The sequence below is a fragment of the Brienomyrus brachyistius genome, chromosome 7, assembly GCF_023856365.1.
Source record: "Brienomyrus brachyistius isolate T26 chromosome 7, BBRACH_0.4, whole genome shotgun sequence".
Classification (NCBI taxonomy): Eukaryota; Metazoa; Chordata; class Actinopteri; order Osteoglossiformes; family Mormyridae; genus Brienomyrus; species Brienomyrus brachyistius.
The window spans coordinates 15,015,083-15,033,472 of NC_064539.1; the positions used below are offsets into that span (position 1 = coordinate 15,015,083).

An 18,390-nucleotide genomic window follows, 5' to 3' on the forward strand; every position below is an offset into this window, starting at 1 on the left:
CAGCAGGAACGGGTCCATTGAGACCAGGAGCAGCTGCGGGAGTGCGCAGAACAAGATTGGCAGGAGCTGGAGTGACTGCGCAGTGAGCTGGTCAGCTGGAAGTAGGAGCGTAACCGCCAGGAGTGCCTGGCTCCTGGCTAAGGCAGCGGAGGTGGCATTACGGGGCGGTGACACAGCACTTCTCTGGCTGAGAATCGCAAGAGGCGGAGGTTGCGCTACGTGGCTGAAAGGAGGCATGTCGTGCTCTGGAGGCCAAGTTAGCCCAAGAATGCAGTGATCTGGCAGCCCGACCAGAGCGGGAGCGGCAGTGCAGGGCTGCCCGACCCTGCAAGCAAAAGGCCCCGCCACACAGAACCAGCCTGCCCCACTACACTCGGGCCCTCCCAAGTGGAGTAAGAAGAAGAGCCGGGGCCAGGAGGATGCTGCACCACTGGAAGTCTCCAGCAGCCCCTTGTGCTGGTTGTCGCCAGAGTAGGGGGCCTGGCTGTGGGAGTCACTGGGGGTGGACCCCCTGGAAGCTGTTCTAGATCCCCTTGAGGCAGTCCTTCTCAAATAGTGGGGCACGCCCCCCTGGGGGGGCTCGGAGCGATGCCAGGGGAGGGCGCGGGTGACCCCGGGGAACATGCTTTTTTTTTAGCGCAGGGAGTAGGGGGTTTTTGCCAAGAACATGTGCACACAGCACAGAGCAGGAAGTGCAGTGGACAAACCCTTAAGAGACACCATGGAAAAATATTTAACAGGGATGAAAAGAAAAGCGGAGAGAGACGGAGATAATGAGACAAACGTACGTCTCCCGAAAGCTAAGACGAGAAAATATGACGAAGCATATGTAGCGCTTGGCGTCACTGTGACTACGGTGGGAGACGAGGAAAGACCGGTATGTTTACTGTGTCTAAAAATGTTGGCAGCGGACAGCATGAAGCCAAATAAATCAAGGGGTCCGACAACAAAGATTTCGAATAAAGAGCTAGTTCTCCCTAGCAAGTATATCTTCGTGTTTTTCTCTGCTCCCGCGATGCCTCAGTCCATCAAACACCACAATATTATTACATATTGCCTGTGTTGGTGTCCATTTTAATGTTACATTCAATATTAGTTCTACTGTTGTTCTGATATATGTACTCTTATTAGCTTTTAAAAGCACTGAATTATGTTTTTTATGTTACATTTTACTGTGTGGCAAAATGGTTCAGTGGTTATCTTTGGTACCTCACACTTCTGCTCTGTGTCTGGAGTTTGCACCTTCTCTCCCTGAAATAGTCTCCTCAGGGTACTCAGCTTTTATTCTGGCAGTCCAAAGAGATGCAGTCAGGTTAATTGACATTTCTCAATGTCCAGTATGGTATGACTGGGCATGGGAGTGTATGAACAGGTGCAATGGTCTTCAGTGTGATGTGGGTAGTTATTACTTTTAATCTTCTACATTTATTTAAACTTAATAATATTCCAGTATGCACATTTATTTTTGAATGCAAAATGCACTTGACCAGTCTGAAATCATTCCAGATTTTATACAGAGAATACAATTTTTATACAGAAAATAACAGGATTTCCTGTTATTTAAGATAAGATAATATGAGGTGAGGTGAGATTATATTAGATAAACATTGTGCCATTTAAATCTTGCTGTCTGCATGTCAGTCCACAGGTGGATGAAGGCTTTGAAATACTGCTTGGCCCTGAAGTCACATATGGTCCAGCTGGCTTTGACCTCTGCTGCCCCGTGGTCTTGACAATAACCCATTGTGCCCAGGCCAGTCTAGAAGATTGGAGTATCAGACTCAAAAGAAAAACTCAAGAGAATAAGTGGGAGGTAAGATTGCCTGCAAGGCTAAATAGATACAAACTAGGATGGATCCGTGGGGAGAATGTCAGCCATTTTGGTTTATTGAAAGGAAATTGATCTATTGCTGGGAGTTCAATGAAATGCCTGAAATGTTTGGGAAAAATAGGTGGATGGGAGAAGGCCCAGATAGCAGGAGGCTGGCCAGGACAGATCACCAGGAAACTTTAGTGGGGCCTGATGATCAGCTGAGGCACCTGTGGTATAAAAGAGGGCTGTCTGCTCCGGGACGGGGAGCTGGCAAGGGGTCAGAGCCAACACGGTTTGACACAGGCAGCTAAGTCCACAGCTCCTGACTTATTACTTAATGTGAAGGACTTTCCTTTTGCCAGCACAGAACATTTCTATTTCTCACACACACTAACCAATAGATGGTGCAGTGGTTAGCACTGGTGCCTCACAGCTCTGGGTCCCAGGTTCGAGTCTCCGCCTGGGTCACATGTGTGCGGAGTTTGCATGTTCTCCCCATGTCATCGTGGGGTTTCCTCCGGGTACTCCGGTTTCCCCCCACAGTCCAAAAACATGCAGAGGCTAATTGGAGTTCCTAAATTGCCCGTAGGTGTGCGAGTGTGAGTGAATGGTGTGTGAGTGTGCCCTGCGATGGGCTGGCCCCCCATCCTGGGTTGTTCCCTGCCTTGTGCTCATTACTTCTGGGATAGGCTCCGGACCCCCCACGACCCAGTAGGATAAGCGGTTTGGAAAATGGATGGATGGATGGACTAACCAATAGAGTCAGATTTACACAAAGCGTTCATTTTGGACAACTGGGAACCAGAGAATGCAAACAAACGCCCTGGAAACAAATGTGGACATTTTACACATGGAGTAATTTAATACCCAGTGCAGTGGAATCTGGTGAAATCTGGTGAAATCTTATGAAATCTAAAACAAACAAAAAAATTGATAAAAAGTGAACATGGCACACAAACTCACCTGTTATGTAAGCCACCAATTATCTGCGTTTCTGGAGAAGCCCCTCAGAAGTAATTTTTTTCATAGATATTTAACATCTGGACGGCTCTTTAGAAGTGTTATATAAAACTGAAATCTATCCTGTCTTCTGGGGGATGAAACCAAGCAAAACTGTCCATATTCTTTAGCTTACACTTTACTGGCTGTGTTGTGTAACCTTTCAGTTTATGTAAGATGGTCTTCCATCCAAGACAGGCTACAAAATGCACGGAAAATAGTAAGCAAGCACAGAAGGCAATATTCCATAAAAATGCACTTCAGTATGTCCTTGTTGTTTGACTTGTGGCATTTATATTTATAAGTATTTTGCCTGCAGAATGCATTTTTGTTATTATTTGAATTGCAGAACAAGAGATGTAATTAGTATAAGTCAATTTACGGTTCAGCTTTTGAATGCACCTGGAATATTCTATTTTATTTATATCCTAATTTATTTAGATCACTTTGCAGCATTAACTGATGGTAAATATTAAGAAAAACCCAAATGAATGGGTGCATCTAAAGTATGCCAGGAAGAAGAATGTCCTTTAAGGAAACAACAGCCCATGTTCACTAGAACAATAGTTCATGTGATTTGTGCTTCCGGTGACTAGTAGCCCAAGTGTGTACAGAAGGGCTCTGGATCGAATCCCAGCACCAGCAGGGCTGGTCTTTGATTAAGCCCCTTACGCCAAATAGCTGCTCCAGGGGTGCAGAAAAACGGCTGGTCCTGCACTCTGACTCAGAGCTTCACTCTCAAGTATAGGTGGGTGTGTCTCATCTGAGAGCATGACTGGTTAAGTGAGAAATATGTTTGTAAAAATTTCTAATAAGGTATCATTATTACCTTATCACATTTCTTCACTGATGGGAAGCCAGCTACAGTCAGAGGCTTCATAGGCACTCTGGGTACTGCAAGGCTGGAGCTGATAAAACCAGGTTATTTTCAAACAAACCTGGTTTATTTTCCATAGGTACAGGTACATTGGAATGCTTTTCTCTGCTGAGTTCATCTTGCTCTTCATAGCTTTGCAGGGTGTTATAGTACTGAGTCAGCTAACATGCAGTGCCACTGGGGCTGGGGGCTAGGGGCCTCGCTGAAGGGCTCACCAACACGAGACTGTTCTGCTGAGGTCGGGGCTCGAACCAGCAATCTTCTGATGACAGGCACAGGGATATAGCCCACTTAGCCACTCACCACCCCCAAAGGGTGGAGATCAACCAGCCTCTAAGCCATTTGTGTTATTAACAATTTCCCCACAGGGATCAATAAAGTATTAATTATTATTACGCCACACGCTCAGGCTGTCAAGCCACGTAGCTTTTTGAGTTTAATGCTGACAAATAGTCCTTTTTATCAGCAGCGTCTTTAACGTAAAATCCTCAGAAAGTCATACTGTGATTCCAATGTGTGTACTTCTGTTTACTGTGTATCTTTTACCAATGTTGTCCTTTCCTTGGAGTTACACACCACTGTTACATGCCTTCGACCCTGTTATTCATGAGTCATTGAAGGTGTTGCCAAAAACAGTCTTACAATTTTATTTTTGTTTTTAAGTACTGCTGTTGCAGTTATGCAGACCCCGACATGTTTATAAGAGAGCCTGAACATGCCCAAACAGCGGCTTTTTAATTAATGCATGAGTCACGTCTGTGTGGGAAACATAAGCTTTGATATATTCTTGTTGCTTCCCACCTGTTGCAGGAAGTGATGTCACTGATGGACGAGACCCTTTCCTGTTACTGCCTGATGGACTCCTTAAGTTGCCACTTCCTGCTGGAGCAGCCGGGCTGCTTTGTGCTCACAGGGGAGCCGCTAACTGAGAAAGCTTCCAAGCGACTACGGTTGGCTGCCTTTGGATGCGCAGGCCCTGGTACCATGGAGTACAGTCTGCGGATTTACTGCGTGGACGACACACCCCATGCCTTTCAGGTCCAATGGCAGCAGCTGGGCTTTCATTTCTGCCTTGTTTCAACCAGGAACAAAAAAGAAATTAGTGACCCAAATGTGACTGTAGGCACAGTGTACGGTGGTATACAGCGTTTACTGCTTACACTGTTATTAACAATATGTATTATTAAGTGGAGAATATGGGTGATAAGTAGTATTGATGATCTTAAATTGTGATAATAATAGAAAACCTTAAAGCTTGCAAGTATTTTCTAAGGATAAGGGCTAAGTAACTGAGTCATTTAGTAATAATAATTATGGGGTAATTTATTTATTTATTTTTTACCAGATTAGAATAATATACAGTTTGTTACCATACCAAAACCTGACAAATACTTGTACAGAATTCTTTCTCTCTCAGACAGATGTTCATAGGGCACCAGTGTACCAGTTAACCACACAGCTGTTGGAACATAAGATGCAGGGCGCTTTCAGGGCGCATAAGATGCAGGGCGTCTTTCAGGGCGCATAAGATGCAGGGCGTCTTTCAGGGCGCATAAGATGCAGGGCGTCTTTCAGGGCGCATAAGATGCAGGGTGCTTTCAGGGCGCATAAGATGCAGGGCGTCTTTCAGGGCGCATAAGATGCAGGGTGCTTTCAGGGCGCATAAGATGCAGGGCGTCTTTCAGGGCGCATAAGATGCAGGGTGCTTTCAGGGCGCATAAGATGCAGGGCGTCTTTCAGGGTGCATAAGATGCAGGGCGTCTTTCAGGGCGCATAAGATGCAGGGCGCATAAGATGCAGGGCGCATAAGATGCAGGGTGCTTTCAGGGCACATAAGACGCAGGGCGTCTTTCAGGGCTCATAAGATGCAGGGCGTCTTTCAGTTGCTGCCATTTCTCTCAAAAATCCCAGCTTTTTGTCCCCAATGGCACCCATCCATTTCACAATTATTTTCCAGATGGCGTATCTTGGTGAATGGCCCTCTTCACCATGTACTGTCTCTTGAGGCTGTAGCACCTCTGAGCAGAGACATTAATGCTTAACTTTAATGAATCTAAGCGAGTGTCTCCTGTCCATTCCTGTCTGGAAAATCCATGTTCAGAATTTAATGCTGAAAGCTATTTCAAAACCTCACTGTTGGACTGTACAGATCTGCATGTTATTTAAATTAGAAATGTCAAGAATAGCAGGCTGGATTAGTTTGCACAGTAGTGGGGTGTGATTGCTGATGATAAAGGTGAAAGTTGCATTCAGGTTCAGTTCAAAGTAATTACATGCAAACATGTAGACTGTATAACTGGGGAAGAACATTTGAATATTATGAAAGTATATATACAGCTGATAGAAAAATGAAGAGACCACAGCAAAATTGTACATTTCACTCATTTCTCAACTTATGGCTGTGTGTCTGTGAACAATATACATATATATTTTTTGCAAACTGCAGTCTGGTTCTTCTCTGTTTCTCATTGATGAAGGGCTTCTTCCTTCATGGGACTTCTAGGAGCCTGATACAAACTGTCCTAGCAGTGCACTTCACACCTGCACTTAATGTTGCCCATTCCTTTTGAAGGTCATTTGATGTCATCCTACGATTCATGAGAAACTGTCAGATAAGTTAACGGTCATCTCTGGCATTAGAAAGTCAATTCTGCCCTCTACCTGGCTGGTTTCTGGTCATTCCCAGTGTCTCCTGATTCACCTACCTCTTGTGTACTGCTCTCTTAGAAATATTTAACCTTAAAGCAACCGGCTGTTCAGTGTAGCCTTCTGCCAGCAAAACCATGATTAAACCAAGATTTAAAAAGGAAGATTTGTTCAAAAATATAGAGTGATCTCCTAATTTTTTCCACGACTGTATATAGAATTACTTGTTGTAGTAGTTTAATGGCGATCATGCCCAGTGATTCTGTGACAAAAAAGGCATGAAACTGGGGAGATTGAATGTTGACAGTAAGAGGTGTTTGAGGGCTGGTGGGTGGCTCTGCGGGCTCGGACTTTGTGTCTGTTATTGGAAGGTCACTGGTTCAAATCGCAGGTTCGACAAAGTAATTCCACCACTGGGCCCTTGAGCAAGAGCCTTCATCCCAATTGGCTGACCCTGCTTTATCAATTATGTGTCACTTTGCATAAAAGCATCAGGTACATAAATAAATGTAATGAGGTATCTAATTATATATCTAATATTGATATCTAATTAGGTATTCTGAAATGTCATTTACAAATAATGATTTCAGCTTCCCCAGCCAGCTGACTATCAATGTCATATAATCACTGAATCCCACAATGCATCCGTTTCTGTCTTTATAATTGAAATTGCAGGAAAGACCACATAAAGGGCATGAAAAAAAATATTGTTTGGACACATTGAAATCAAAAATGCATTTAACATATTTAATTTTTGAAGATAATGGTTAAGTTTCTACTTGTACTATTTGTGTTTTTTTTTGCAAAACAAAATTAAAGCATGCAATGGAGTTTTTAAAAATATTTTTTGTTATATATTTTATAATTGAACATAATATAGTACATAACATACACAATCACGTTAGGTGATATTTTAAAATCATTATCTGTGTCTCTTTCGAGCCGTTTTTACATCTATGAGTAGTGATGAACATCTCAATTTCTTCATGTTGCAGGAGGTGATAGCCACAGAGAAACTCAGAGGGGGGGAACTTCTGGAAGAACCTAAGACTCTGTGCTTCAAGGGGAACACCTTTAGCCTCCAGGTTTCCATCCAGGACATCCCACAGTTTTTGTGGAACATCAAGCCTTTCACCACTTGTCAGGTACCGGATAGAACCAGCTTCAATAGTGACAGGTGTATCGGTACCGTTCAACATATAAGTAGTTATCTGGACCAGGGCAGGCAAAAGTGTCAAGGACTAAGTAGTGCAGAACAATCAGCTGTGTCGACATTCTTCTGGAATAAAAATAGAAGATTTAACTGAAATAGTAGAGTGGGGTCTTAAGTTGTACACTACCCACTCAGTGTTAAATGTGTGAGTATGTAAGGAGAGCAGTAAAGCACAGAGCAAACGAAGAGAGCTGACTTTGCTGTCCCGAGGTCAGCCTTTGGTATTGAAGACACACTTATTAGCTTAGTCCATCATTTTACTTACAGGTCCTTTAATTGAAGTGTGTCACAGAAAATAAGATCAAAGCAGTTTGGGGGTGTCGAAATTTTCCTCTAAAGGTTTCCGTGCCTGTATTTTTGTCAGATACTCTCCGGCACCAGCACTCACCCTTACTGGTCACTTTGAAGTACATAGATAGAAGAAAGACATAAAGGTCAAGGATGTCTCCCCCACCTGTGAGCCACAGAAATGAATTATTCATCTGAAGCATCCTGCCCTATTTCCCATGTTACTCTGCTTTCCCAGGCTTGTTGCCTGCCTGTTGTGAAGCCCTTTGAGGACACAAAGTTTGACCAGCTTTTTTCAGCAACAGATATTTAATTCAAGCTTCTGCAGAATCCATGGTTGCCATGAATCTGAGCCGGTTACTGTCAGATAGACTGAAACACTGAGTATTTATCACACCGGATAAGCAAATAAAAGACAGAAATGCGAGAGAGGAGGCGAAAGCCTTGTAGATGGAGTGTAGAACTGCATGAACTACTTAGCTGCATGTGTACTTATTTCTGTCATTTCATTTTCCCTAAAATGCTTGATTTTTTAAAAATGTATTTATTTAACACTGTATGTTGTTTGGGGTCTGTTCTGGCCAAAAGCCTTTTCTTTCTAATCTGGCACATTATTAATGTGATATCAGTGATACCGACGCTTGTGGGTTTGCATACTTCTGTTCTGTTGCTAACTCTTATAGCCTAGTATGCATCTGGCAAATAGCCAGAGGTGGAGATTTCAGGTCTAGAAAGTAGAAATCCAGTCCAGGATTTTGTTTCAACCAACCAATTGAGTACTCTGTGACTTGTGACTCTTTATGCTCAACTGGTTGGGTGAAACAAAATCCTGGTCTGGATTTATACTTTCTGGACCTGAAATCTCCACCTCTGAAAATAGCATAGTGACTAAATCCTATAGGTTTATCCTAGAATTAGGGCGCTTAGCCATTATGGCTGAAAAAAATGTGACAAAATAAAATGAGTACAAAATTAGAATTGCTTTCTGCGTGTCACTTTTTAAAATGTAAACAGGGACTACGCTCTGAAAATGCAGACGCGACTTATAGAGTATTGCGGGTCTCTGCTACCTTCCAGGAGTTTCCCTTCTCACAGGTGTGGCGCAGCAATCAGCAGCCTCTGCACTGTGGCTTCTCCCTGGAGCGATACAGCACAGCCACCTCCCAGCTCTCCTGCAAAATCAGCGTGCGGCAGGTCAAGGGGCAGGAGCAGATCATCCAGGTCTACACGTCTGTGGCGGAGGTCAGCTCTCCATTCCCATCAGCGGCTAGACTATTGTTTTGTTGTGTACTTGGCCATTTCATGGCCAACATCAGTGCTTGACATCACAAATGGGCAAAAATCCTGCAGATACACTCCAAAATCTCGCGGAAAGCCTTCCCAGAAGAGTGGCAGCTGATATTGCTGCAAAGGGGGGACCAACTCCATATTGATGCCTATGGATTTATAATGGGATGTCAAAGTTCCTGTGGGCATAATGGCCAGGTGTCCCGGTATTTTTGTCCATAGCGTGTATTTGTTCAAAAAATGGTCTGGCTTTGAAGACCCTAGCTTGTACATATTCAGTATAGTTAAGGACTTTAATTCTCACTTTGAATGTATAGTATGTATTTGAATGTTTTAAATACATTTTATTTGTGATAATTGTTTGGGGTGTGAACAAATGATCTTTACCATACATTTCACTACTGTAAGCTAATCTCAGTCTGATTGAAATCACTTTCCAGAGAGAAAAGGATACAGCTGCAGTCTTCAGGCCAGCAGACTGCTCTGTCACGTTTCAGACAGGACCCAAGGCCTTCAGAATTCCCCTCTCCATACGCCAGAGGATATGCAATACTTTTGATACCGCCAAGGGCAAGGACTGGAGGCTGTTAGCACAGAAACTTCACATCGAGAGGTGAGATCTTGCCTCTAGCCTCACCATGGAATGAGTGAATGTTTAGCGTTAGCACCCCGAGCAAGAGGGACTTTTAATCTGCTTCCAAGACATGCAGCCCTAGTTCCAAGCATTCCGCCTTATAGCAGTGTTTATGTGAGTCACTGGTGCTCAAAGAGACCTCAGCGCTTTGCTGGGACAGCCCTCGGTCTACCTCTGCAGACATTCTTTCTAGGCGGGGTGAGGTGATGACGTTTGGCCTCCGGTTCACCCCAAAGAAAGAATGGAGAGACAATCTGCTGTTACCAATCAACTGGTGAAAATATGAATAAGACAATAAATCAGGCATTTAAAAATATACATAATACCAATATGTAAAAATGATTGAGTCAGATTATAGTGAGCTGTATTTGGTGCTGTCATAGCTTATTCACACAAAAACAACTTCCTGTGTTTTGATATCTACCTATGAATTTGAAAAGCGTTATTTCTATGGCAATGTATTGCAGCTACTGCAAACACAGCAGAATTAGGTTAGAGTTTACTACTTTATGTGTTGACAAAAACTATTTTTTAATCTGGCCAAATTACATTTCTCATGGGATGATCAATACTATTCCTGGCTTTTCAATCTGTATTTTCTTTTTAACTCTTGATTATTCTTTGATTTTAGTTTGTGGTTTGATTACATTCTATAACAGAGCTCCACTAACAAATCTGTAGGTAAAATCTCAGTCATACGTTACACTGGATTTTATTCAGTGAGGTACACAGCACCATGCAATTGTATAGAAAATGAACTAGACTCAAGGCAATGCTTGACTTTGTTTATTATGAATCAGTCTGTATAGCCTAAATGATACAATAGCTTTTTATAACTATAAACAAATTAAAAAAGTGAAAATTGTGAAAAAATGTAGCAGGTTCTAACAGGGTTGCATGGTGGCAAGAAAAACAGCAACAGTCATTTTGTGTTCGTTTGTGTAATTCAGCGTAGGGCACAAATGTCATTTTATGTTTGTTTGTGTTATACAGCCCAGGGTATGACTGTCAATTTATGTTTGTTTGTGTGATACGGGCCGGGGTAAGACCCTCGTTTTATGTTTGTTTGTGTGATACGGCCCAGGGTACAACCCTCGTTTTATGTTTCTTTGTGTGATAAGGCCCGGGGTACGACCCTCGTTTTATGTTTGTTTGTGTGATACGGCTCGGGGTACAACCCTCATTTTATGTTTGCTTGTGTGATATGGCCCGGGGTACGACCCTCATTTTATGTTTGTTTGTGTGATACGGCCCGGGGTACGACCCTCGTTTTATGTTTGTTTGTGTGATAAGGCCCGGGGTACGACCCTCATTTTATGTTTGTTTGTGTGATACGGTCCGGGGTACGACCCTCGTTTTATATTTGTTTGTGTGATATGGCCTGGGGTACGACCCTCATTTTATGTTTGTTTGTGTGATAAGGCCCGGGGTACGACCCTCGTTTTATGTTTGTTTGTGTGATAAGGCCCGGGGTACGACCCTCGTTTTATGTTTGTTTGTGTGATACGGCCGGGCTACGACCCTCGTTTTATGTTTGTTTGTGTGATATGGCCCGGGGTACGACCCTCGTTTTATGTTTGTTTGTGTGATATGGCCCGGGGTATGACCCTCGTTTTATGTTTGTTTGTGTGATAAGGCCCGGGGTATGACCCTCGTTTTATGTTTGTTTGTGTGATACGGCCCGGGGTACGACCCTCGTTTTATGTTTGTTTGTGTGATATGGCCTGGGGTACGACCCTCGTTTTATGTTTGTTTGTGTGATATGGCCCGGGGTACGACCCTTATTTTATGTTTGTTTGTGTGATATGGCCCAGGGTACGACCCTCATTTTATGTTTGTTTGTGTGATATGGTCCGGGGTACGACCCTCGTTTTATGTTTGTTTGTGTGATATGGCCTGGGGTACGACCCTCGTTTTATGTTTGTTTGTGTGATACGGCCCGGGGTACGACCCTCGTTTTATGTTTGTTTGTGTGATATGGCCTGGGGTACGACCCTCGTTTTATGTTTGTTTGTGTGATAAGGCCCGGGGTACGACCCTCGTTTTATGTTTGTTTGTGTGATACAGCCCGGGGTACGACCCTCGTTTTATGTTAGTTTGTGTGATACAGCCCGGGGTACGACCCTCGTTTTATGTTTGTTTGTGTGATATGGCCCGGGGTACGACCCTTGTTTTATGTTTGTTTGTGTGATACGGCCCGGGGTACGACCCTCGTTTTATGTTTGTTTGTGTGATACGGCCCGGGGTACGACCCTCGTTTTATGTTTGTTTGTGTGATATGGCCCGGGGTACGACCCTTATTTTATGTTTGTTTGTGTGATATGGCCCAGGGTACGACCCTCATTTTATGTTTGTTTGTGTGATATGGTCCGGGGTACGACCCTCGTTTTTTGTTTGTTTGTGTGATATGGCCCGTGGTACTACCCTCATTTTATGTTTGTTTGTGTGATATGGCCCGGGGTACGACCCTCGTTTTATGTTTGTTTGTGTGATAAGGCCCGGGGTACGACCCTCGTTTTATGTTTGTTTGTGTGATACGGCCGGGCTACGACTATCACACTGATGCATAGCTGCCTGATACTGTCCCTCAGCCAGACTTAGTAGATTTGATTTTAGATGTGTAAAAGTGCAGCTCAAAAGAACAGAGTTAGCTTGTAGAAGGTGCTTGGGCCACAGCCTTCTTTCCCATGCTACCATGCTTGGAATCACACCGAGTTCCGGCCTTGTGAGATGCTTTTGCTAGGTAGTAATATTTCTTTCCATTCTTATAGGAGATAAATGATTACAAATGTTCAGAGGAAGTGTAAATTGTGAATCTGATTATGAATAACAGCATTATTTGTGTTTTAATGACACAATTGTCTTGGCAGTTACATCGGGAAGCTTCTGATGACTTAGACATTAGTCTTGTGGTGATGAATGTCCTCTGTGAGGTATAATTTTTTGTGTGTACTGTAAGACAAATAGTTGTTGCCGGAACATTTGAAGGCCAGCTGCCACTGTGTAATACCTGCACAAAATTAGAATGCCTTGGTTTTGTTTTCACATTCATTTCCTGTGCACACTTAGACAACAATGTACTTGCAATGAAACACTGCCACCTGGTGATCAGAAATATGAATATCACATTAATTGCCATTAATATAAACCACAGCAGCTGAGAGCTAACAATAACTTAAAGGATTTTTTTATGCCAAGGCTACTTCTAAATTTTTTTTAAACTAATACACGTATAAAAAAATTAGAACATAAAAATTGCATGCGATGTCCTTCACAATGGTTTTCTTTGAACGTTCTACAAAAATTACTATCAGAACTTACGTACAGAATCTAAAATGACACGCCGCATATTTCTCACTGCATCCTTCATCAAGCAGTTGTGCCTTTTTGCTGTTCGCTTCCACTGCAGGAATCTATCGTATTTCGCCAAGCAGCAGAGCCCTTCAGGGATGATTCTGAACCTGTGGGAGGCACTGCACCAGGACATTGGGGACCTTGATTTGTTGGCCAGGGCTCTTGAGGAGATCAGCAGAGTGCAAGCAAACAGCCCGCTCAGCTGCGCAGCTGCAGATGAATCTGCCACAGACTTAATGTGCAGCAAGTGGGGTGCAGGGAGCAGGGAGGCGATGGGACAAGGAAACGCAGACTTCACTCAGTAGACGTCCACTGATTTTCCAGCTTCTTAGAGGAATCTTCACCTCTTGAGCCACCCAGAATCCAGCTACCAGGGAAGGAACACCCCAGTCTCCACAGCAGCAAGCAAGCAAGATGTGTTGGTGTTTGTTAGACTGAACATCAGACCAGTCAGAGCGTTTAAGTGAGGGATTGAGCGTGGGCATGCTGCAGCACCCGGAGCACCCCATCCTCGCAGTGCCACATACCCACAAACGCTTGCTGCTTGGTTGTTCCCTTCTTCTCTTCTCTCTAATTCAGCTGCATTTTGTCACATTAAAGTAATGAGGTAACACTTTGTAGTTTCAGGCACCACCCCCCTCCCCCCCCAAAAAAAATCTCCTCAGATTATAATGTAGTAATTACTTGTAAAACGCTGTCCTTGATCCTGGAGACAAGGGCAGAAACTATCAAGGTTTAACTGTTTAGCAATACTGGAATAGACACATCTATAATGGCAATGTGTTTGAACTCACAGGAATTGAATGTATTTTACTGCCTAATTTCACCATATATGAATGAAGTATTTCATGCTTTTATTTTAACACCAACCACCTGGCCCAATCTTTCATTTATTTATTGCCGAATATGTGCACTAGTTATATGTAAATAAGACTGTCCATAATTGGTACTAATGTGAAAGACAGGCAAGCATTACTGGCAGTAAGGCAGACCAGACTCACGCCTTTCTCTTGACCCACTCGGCCTTATAAATCCACTCCGATTCAGCCTTGTGTACAAATGGGGGACATGAACTCGTAGTTCAGAGACCAGAGGTTGTTCATTTAAAAGGAGAATAAAGAAGAGAGAAGCACAAGGCACCATCCGAGCTGTTTTAACCAAATGGGAGAGGAAGCGCATTGAGATGCGGTGCTTTACCGACTACAATGGCATGGTCCAACTTTATGCTGTATTCATGTGTGTTCTGATATTATCATGCTGAAAAACAGGAATTAAATGTAAAAACGGAATGGCTAAATATATTTATTATGTGTTACTGCAGGTATTACTCGTAAATGTAACTTATTTTTTAAATTGGTTTGTTATTTAATATTGTTTTAATTATTACGAACATTATACCTTTAAATGCAATTATTTTCAGATTTTTTTCTTCCTTGTAAAGCGACCTTGGGTCTGTGAAAGGTGCTGTATAAATGTAAGATTATTATATTACATATTGTGAATTACAAATCTTTTATTTTCTAATTTCTTATTTTAATTTGCTTTAGTTTCTTTGTATTTATTTGTTAATTTTTTTAAATATTTTCCAAAAAATACACATATAATAATATGGGCTACAGCAGGCCATTTTCAGGCTTCACTTGTAAGCTAGTCTGACTGGGTCTGCTATATTTTCTGCTTTATGTTAAATTAATAAACTAAAATATTTTGAGGTCCTACAACCCCCTCTCCAAATAAATTGGGATGCTGTGTAAAATATAAATAAAAACAGAATCCAATGATTTGCAAATCATATAACCCCAGAGTTAATTGAAAATACATCAAAGACAACATATCACATGTTGAAACTGAAATGTTTTTGTTTTATGACAAATATATGATCAATATGAATTTGATGCCAGCAACACATTGCAGAAAAGTTGGGACAGGAGCAACAAAAGATTGGGAATAGTTGAATACCTCACAATTAATTAGATTAATTGGCAACAGGTCAGTAAGATGACTGGGTATAAAAAGAGCCTCGCAGAGAAGCAGAGTCTCTGTGAAGTGCAGATGGGAAGAGGTTCACCACTCTGTGAAAGTCTGTGTGGGCAAATAGTGCTATTTAATATTGCAATGAATTTGTGAATTTCAGCAGGTGCAGTATGTAGTATCATTAGAAGATTTAGAGGATCTGGAGAAATCTCTGTACGTAAGGGACAAGACCGAAAAACAATATTGGATAGTCTTGGTCTTCGGGTCCTCAAGCGGCACTGCATTAAAAACAGACACAATTCTATAGTGAAAATCACTGCGTGAGTTCAGGAACACTTCCGGAAACCACTGCCTGTGAACGCAGTTCATTGCTTCATCCACAAATGTAGGAAGAAGCTCTATCATGCAAAGATTTAAACATGATCCGGAAACTCTTACTTCTCTGGGCCTGAGCCCAGATGGACTGCAGATTAAAGAGGAGAAGGACCATCCAGCTTGTTATCAGTGGACAGTTCAAAACATCTGGGATGGCACCATTAATGCTGAATGATATATACATGTTTTGGAGCAACATATGCTGCTATCCAGACAGCCTCTGTTTCAGCAAGACAATGCCAAACCATGTTCTGTGCGTATCACAACTGCATGGCTCCCTAGTAGAAGAGTCCGACTGCTAGACTGGCCTGACTGCAGTGCAGGCCTGTCACTCAATTAGAAACATTTGGCACATCGTGAAATGAAAAACATGACAAAGGAGAACCCGCATTGTTGAGCAGTTGAAATCCTATATCGGGCATGAATGGGAGAACATTTCACATTCAAAACTCCAGCAACTGGTCTCCTCGGTTTCTCTACTGAAGAGGTGGGTGGGAAGAGGGTGTGGACCAAATTTACATCCAGTTTGGACAATCCCTCTCGCCTCCTGCACATGACAGTGTGAGTGTTACACAGCTCCTTCAGCGACAGACTGCTTCCGCCGGTCCTCCATCCCGTCTGCCATCAGCTTCATAACTCCACAGTCAAGTGCACTAATTTCTATTATTGTGCAATAATCACTGTATGTGTGTGATTTGTGGATCATATATTTATATCCTACTTGGTGCAGTATCTGTGTTTGTGTCATTACACACGCAGTTACTTAGTCCACTGCATATACTATATCTTCTGATTTGTGTTTTATTTTGCTACTTTATCTTTATCCTCAAACTGTTGTAGCAAGTAAATTTCTCATCTTAAATGTTTACAGGGTGTTCTTTAAAGAAAAGGTGGTACACAGTGGTAAACACGCCCCTGTCACAACTTTTCTGCAATGTGTTTCTGGCATCAAATTTATTTGCCAGAAAACAACAAAATTTCTCAGTTTGACATGTCATCTTTGTTCTATTTGAATTAAATATTGGTGTATATGATTGCAAATCGTAGCATTCTGTTATTTATATGTATTTTAAATAACGGGAATGAGATCTGACTTTTTGGAAACGAGGCTGTAAATTTAATACAGAAATAAATTGGCTGCCTAATATGCAGGACTTTTAAAACATTTGAGGGGGAAAAAAGCAGTAGTTGGTCTGACCTGAAAATGAACAACTGTTACTAAGTTAAGAGTAATGTAGAATGCTTAAGGAAGCTATTTATGGCTGACGTTCTATAGCCATTGCTCATATAAAAGCATATTCTAAGGTCAAAGAAATACTAGTGTCAGAGTGGCTGTTGTCTTGCATAATGCCTCCCTATAAGCTACAGAGAGTAAAAAGAGGGTTTTTTTCAGGCCCTCTTTTCCATTAAAAGGACAAATCACATTTGACCCAGAAAACAATTAACCTGAACTACATGAACTACTCAGGTCCATAATCTTAAAGACGCAGTTTCACACAAGAGAACGTGATTACCGTAATTAAAGGCAGCTGGAAAAACATGGAATTTCAAGGTCCTTTACTGTGTGTTTGGGATGGATAATCAAGCAAATATTGACTGATAAAAATACACAAGAATAAAACACTACCTACACTCGTAGTTGTCATCCTGGTCAATAGAGAGAAACTAGTCTGAACTGACTACAATGGGGAACCAAAGATTAAGCCATTAAAATAAGGTTGGAAGTGAGATATATTTATAGTAATGATGTAAGAATCAATATTAAATTATTCCAAACTTTAGATTCATTATCGAGCCATTTGATGTAGTACCATGTTCAACATGTTCATGCTATGAACCATCATGAAGGTGATGTAACTACTGGGTGCATAAACCATATAGTAATTGGTTTAAATGCTCCAAGAAGCTTAAAGGGGCAAGTTCACCCCAAAACGGAGAAAAGGTCACAGGGGCTTTAGTGCTGTCTGTCTATTGAGGCCCACTACCGTATATCTGCTGCTATGTTTGAGAGAGGCCCAACATTTCCATGGCTGATATTTCCAAAACTAGGCAATTCTCAGCAGGACAACCTAAATGGATAGACAGCACTAAAATCCCTCTAAGACAAATCTTTTTACAGTTTTGGGGTACTAAATTATGTAAAACTGTAACTTGAAGTCAAATTTTGTTCATTTATAATTTGATACAGTGCACTGTTATTGCATACAGATTTCAGAGGCGTAGCTAGGAATTCTGGGTTTCCTGACTAAATTCTGGCAAGTATTATTCATGAATTTACGCATTCAGATGTTCCTGGAAAATGCTGGGACCCCTGCCAGGCTATCCATACTGTGCTCCTGCCAGACTGCATCTGTCTCGTGTCCTAGGATAGGTCCTACTCTAACCATGACCCGACACTGAATAAGTAGCTATTGAGAATACAGCATTGCGGATGGAAGAAGCAGCATGCATTAGTCAGGCTGTGGTTTTGCTTCCTCTTCCTGCAGAGTGGTACAACATGGGTTATTTGCAGGTATTCTTCACCAATTAATGTCAGAAGCCCTTGAGTCACAGTTAGAGTTTTGATCCTCAGCACAGCCACAAAGGTAGGAATGTGAACACTACCTGTGCTAACAATTGGGAGGTTCTCCTCTGTAAGGTTCCATGAGGTTGGAGGTTCTCCTCTGTAAGGACAACCAGGCGTTGCTGTATCCATAAGCACTTCATATTATGGTCTGCAAGTCATACTTCAGTGTTTTATTTTCTTTTTACTGCCAGCCATATATATTATGTGCATTTCTTATCTAAATAAATCACCTATAAATAAATATTTTGCAAAAAAAAAGGTGGTTTTTCTATTTATTTGTGGTGACATACACATTTAAGTCCTCCAATTACAAGGGGCTGTCATGAAGGAAGTTACACGGTGGGTGTAACAAAAGCAGCAGAGC

At 42.1% G+C, this 18,390-nt stretch overlaps 1 protein-coding gene across 3 annotated transcripts in view; it reads left to right on the top strand.

The window, feature by feature from the left end:
* The window catches only part of unc5da (unc-5 netrin receptor Da), a 132,489-nt gene extending 117,589 nt beyond the window's left edge, over window positions 1-14,900 (top strand). For 2 of the 3 annotated variants that reach the window (XM_049018874.1, XM_049018877.1), the window contains 6 exons: window positions 1,642-1,813; window positions 4,500-4,727; window positions 7,331-7,480; window positions 8,914-9,078; window positions 9,564-9,736; window positions 13,167-14,900. In XM_049018874.1, coding sequence (XP_048874831.1) covers window positions 1,642-1,813; window positions 4,500-4,727; window positions 7,331-7,480; window positions 8,914-9,078; window positions 9,564-9,736; window positions 13,167-13,416 — 1,138 coding nt within the window. In that variant the 3' untranslated portion in view covers window positions 13,417-14,900. The remainder of the gene's footprint in view (window positions 1-1,641; window positions 1,814-4,499; window positions 4,728-7,330; window positions 7,481-8,913; window positions 9,079-9,563; window positions 9,737-13,166) is intronic. The other variant, XM_049018876.1, reaches the window with a different exon arrangement.
* The last annotated feature ends 3,490 nt before the right edge of the window (window positions 14,901-18,390 follow it).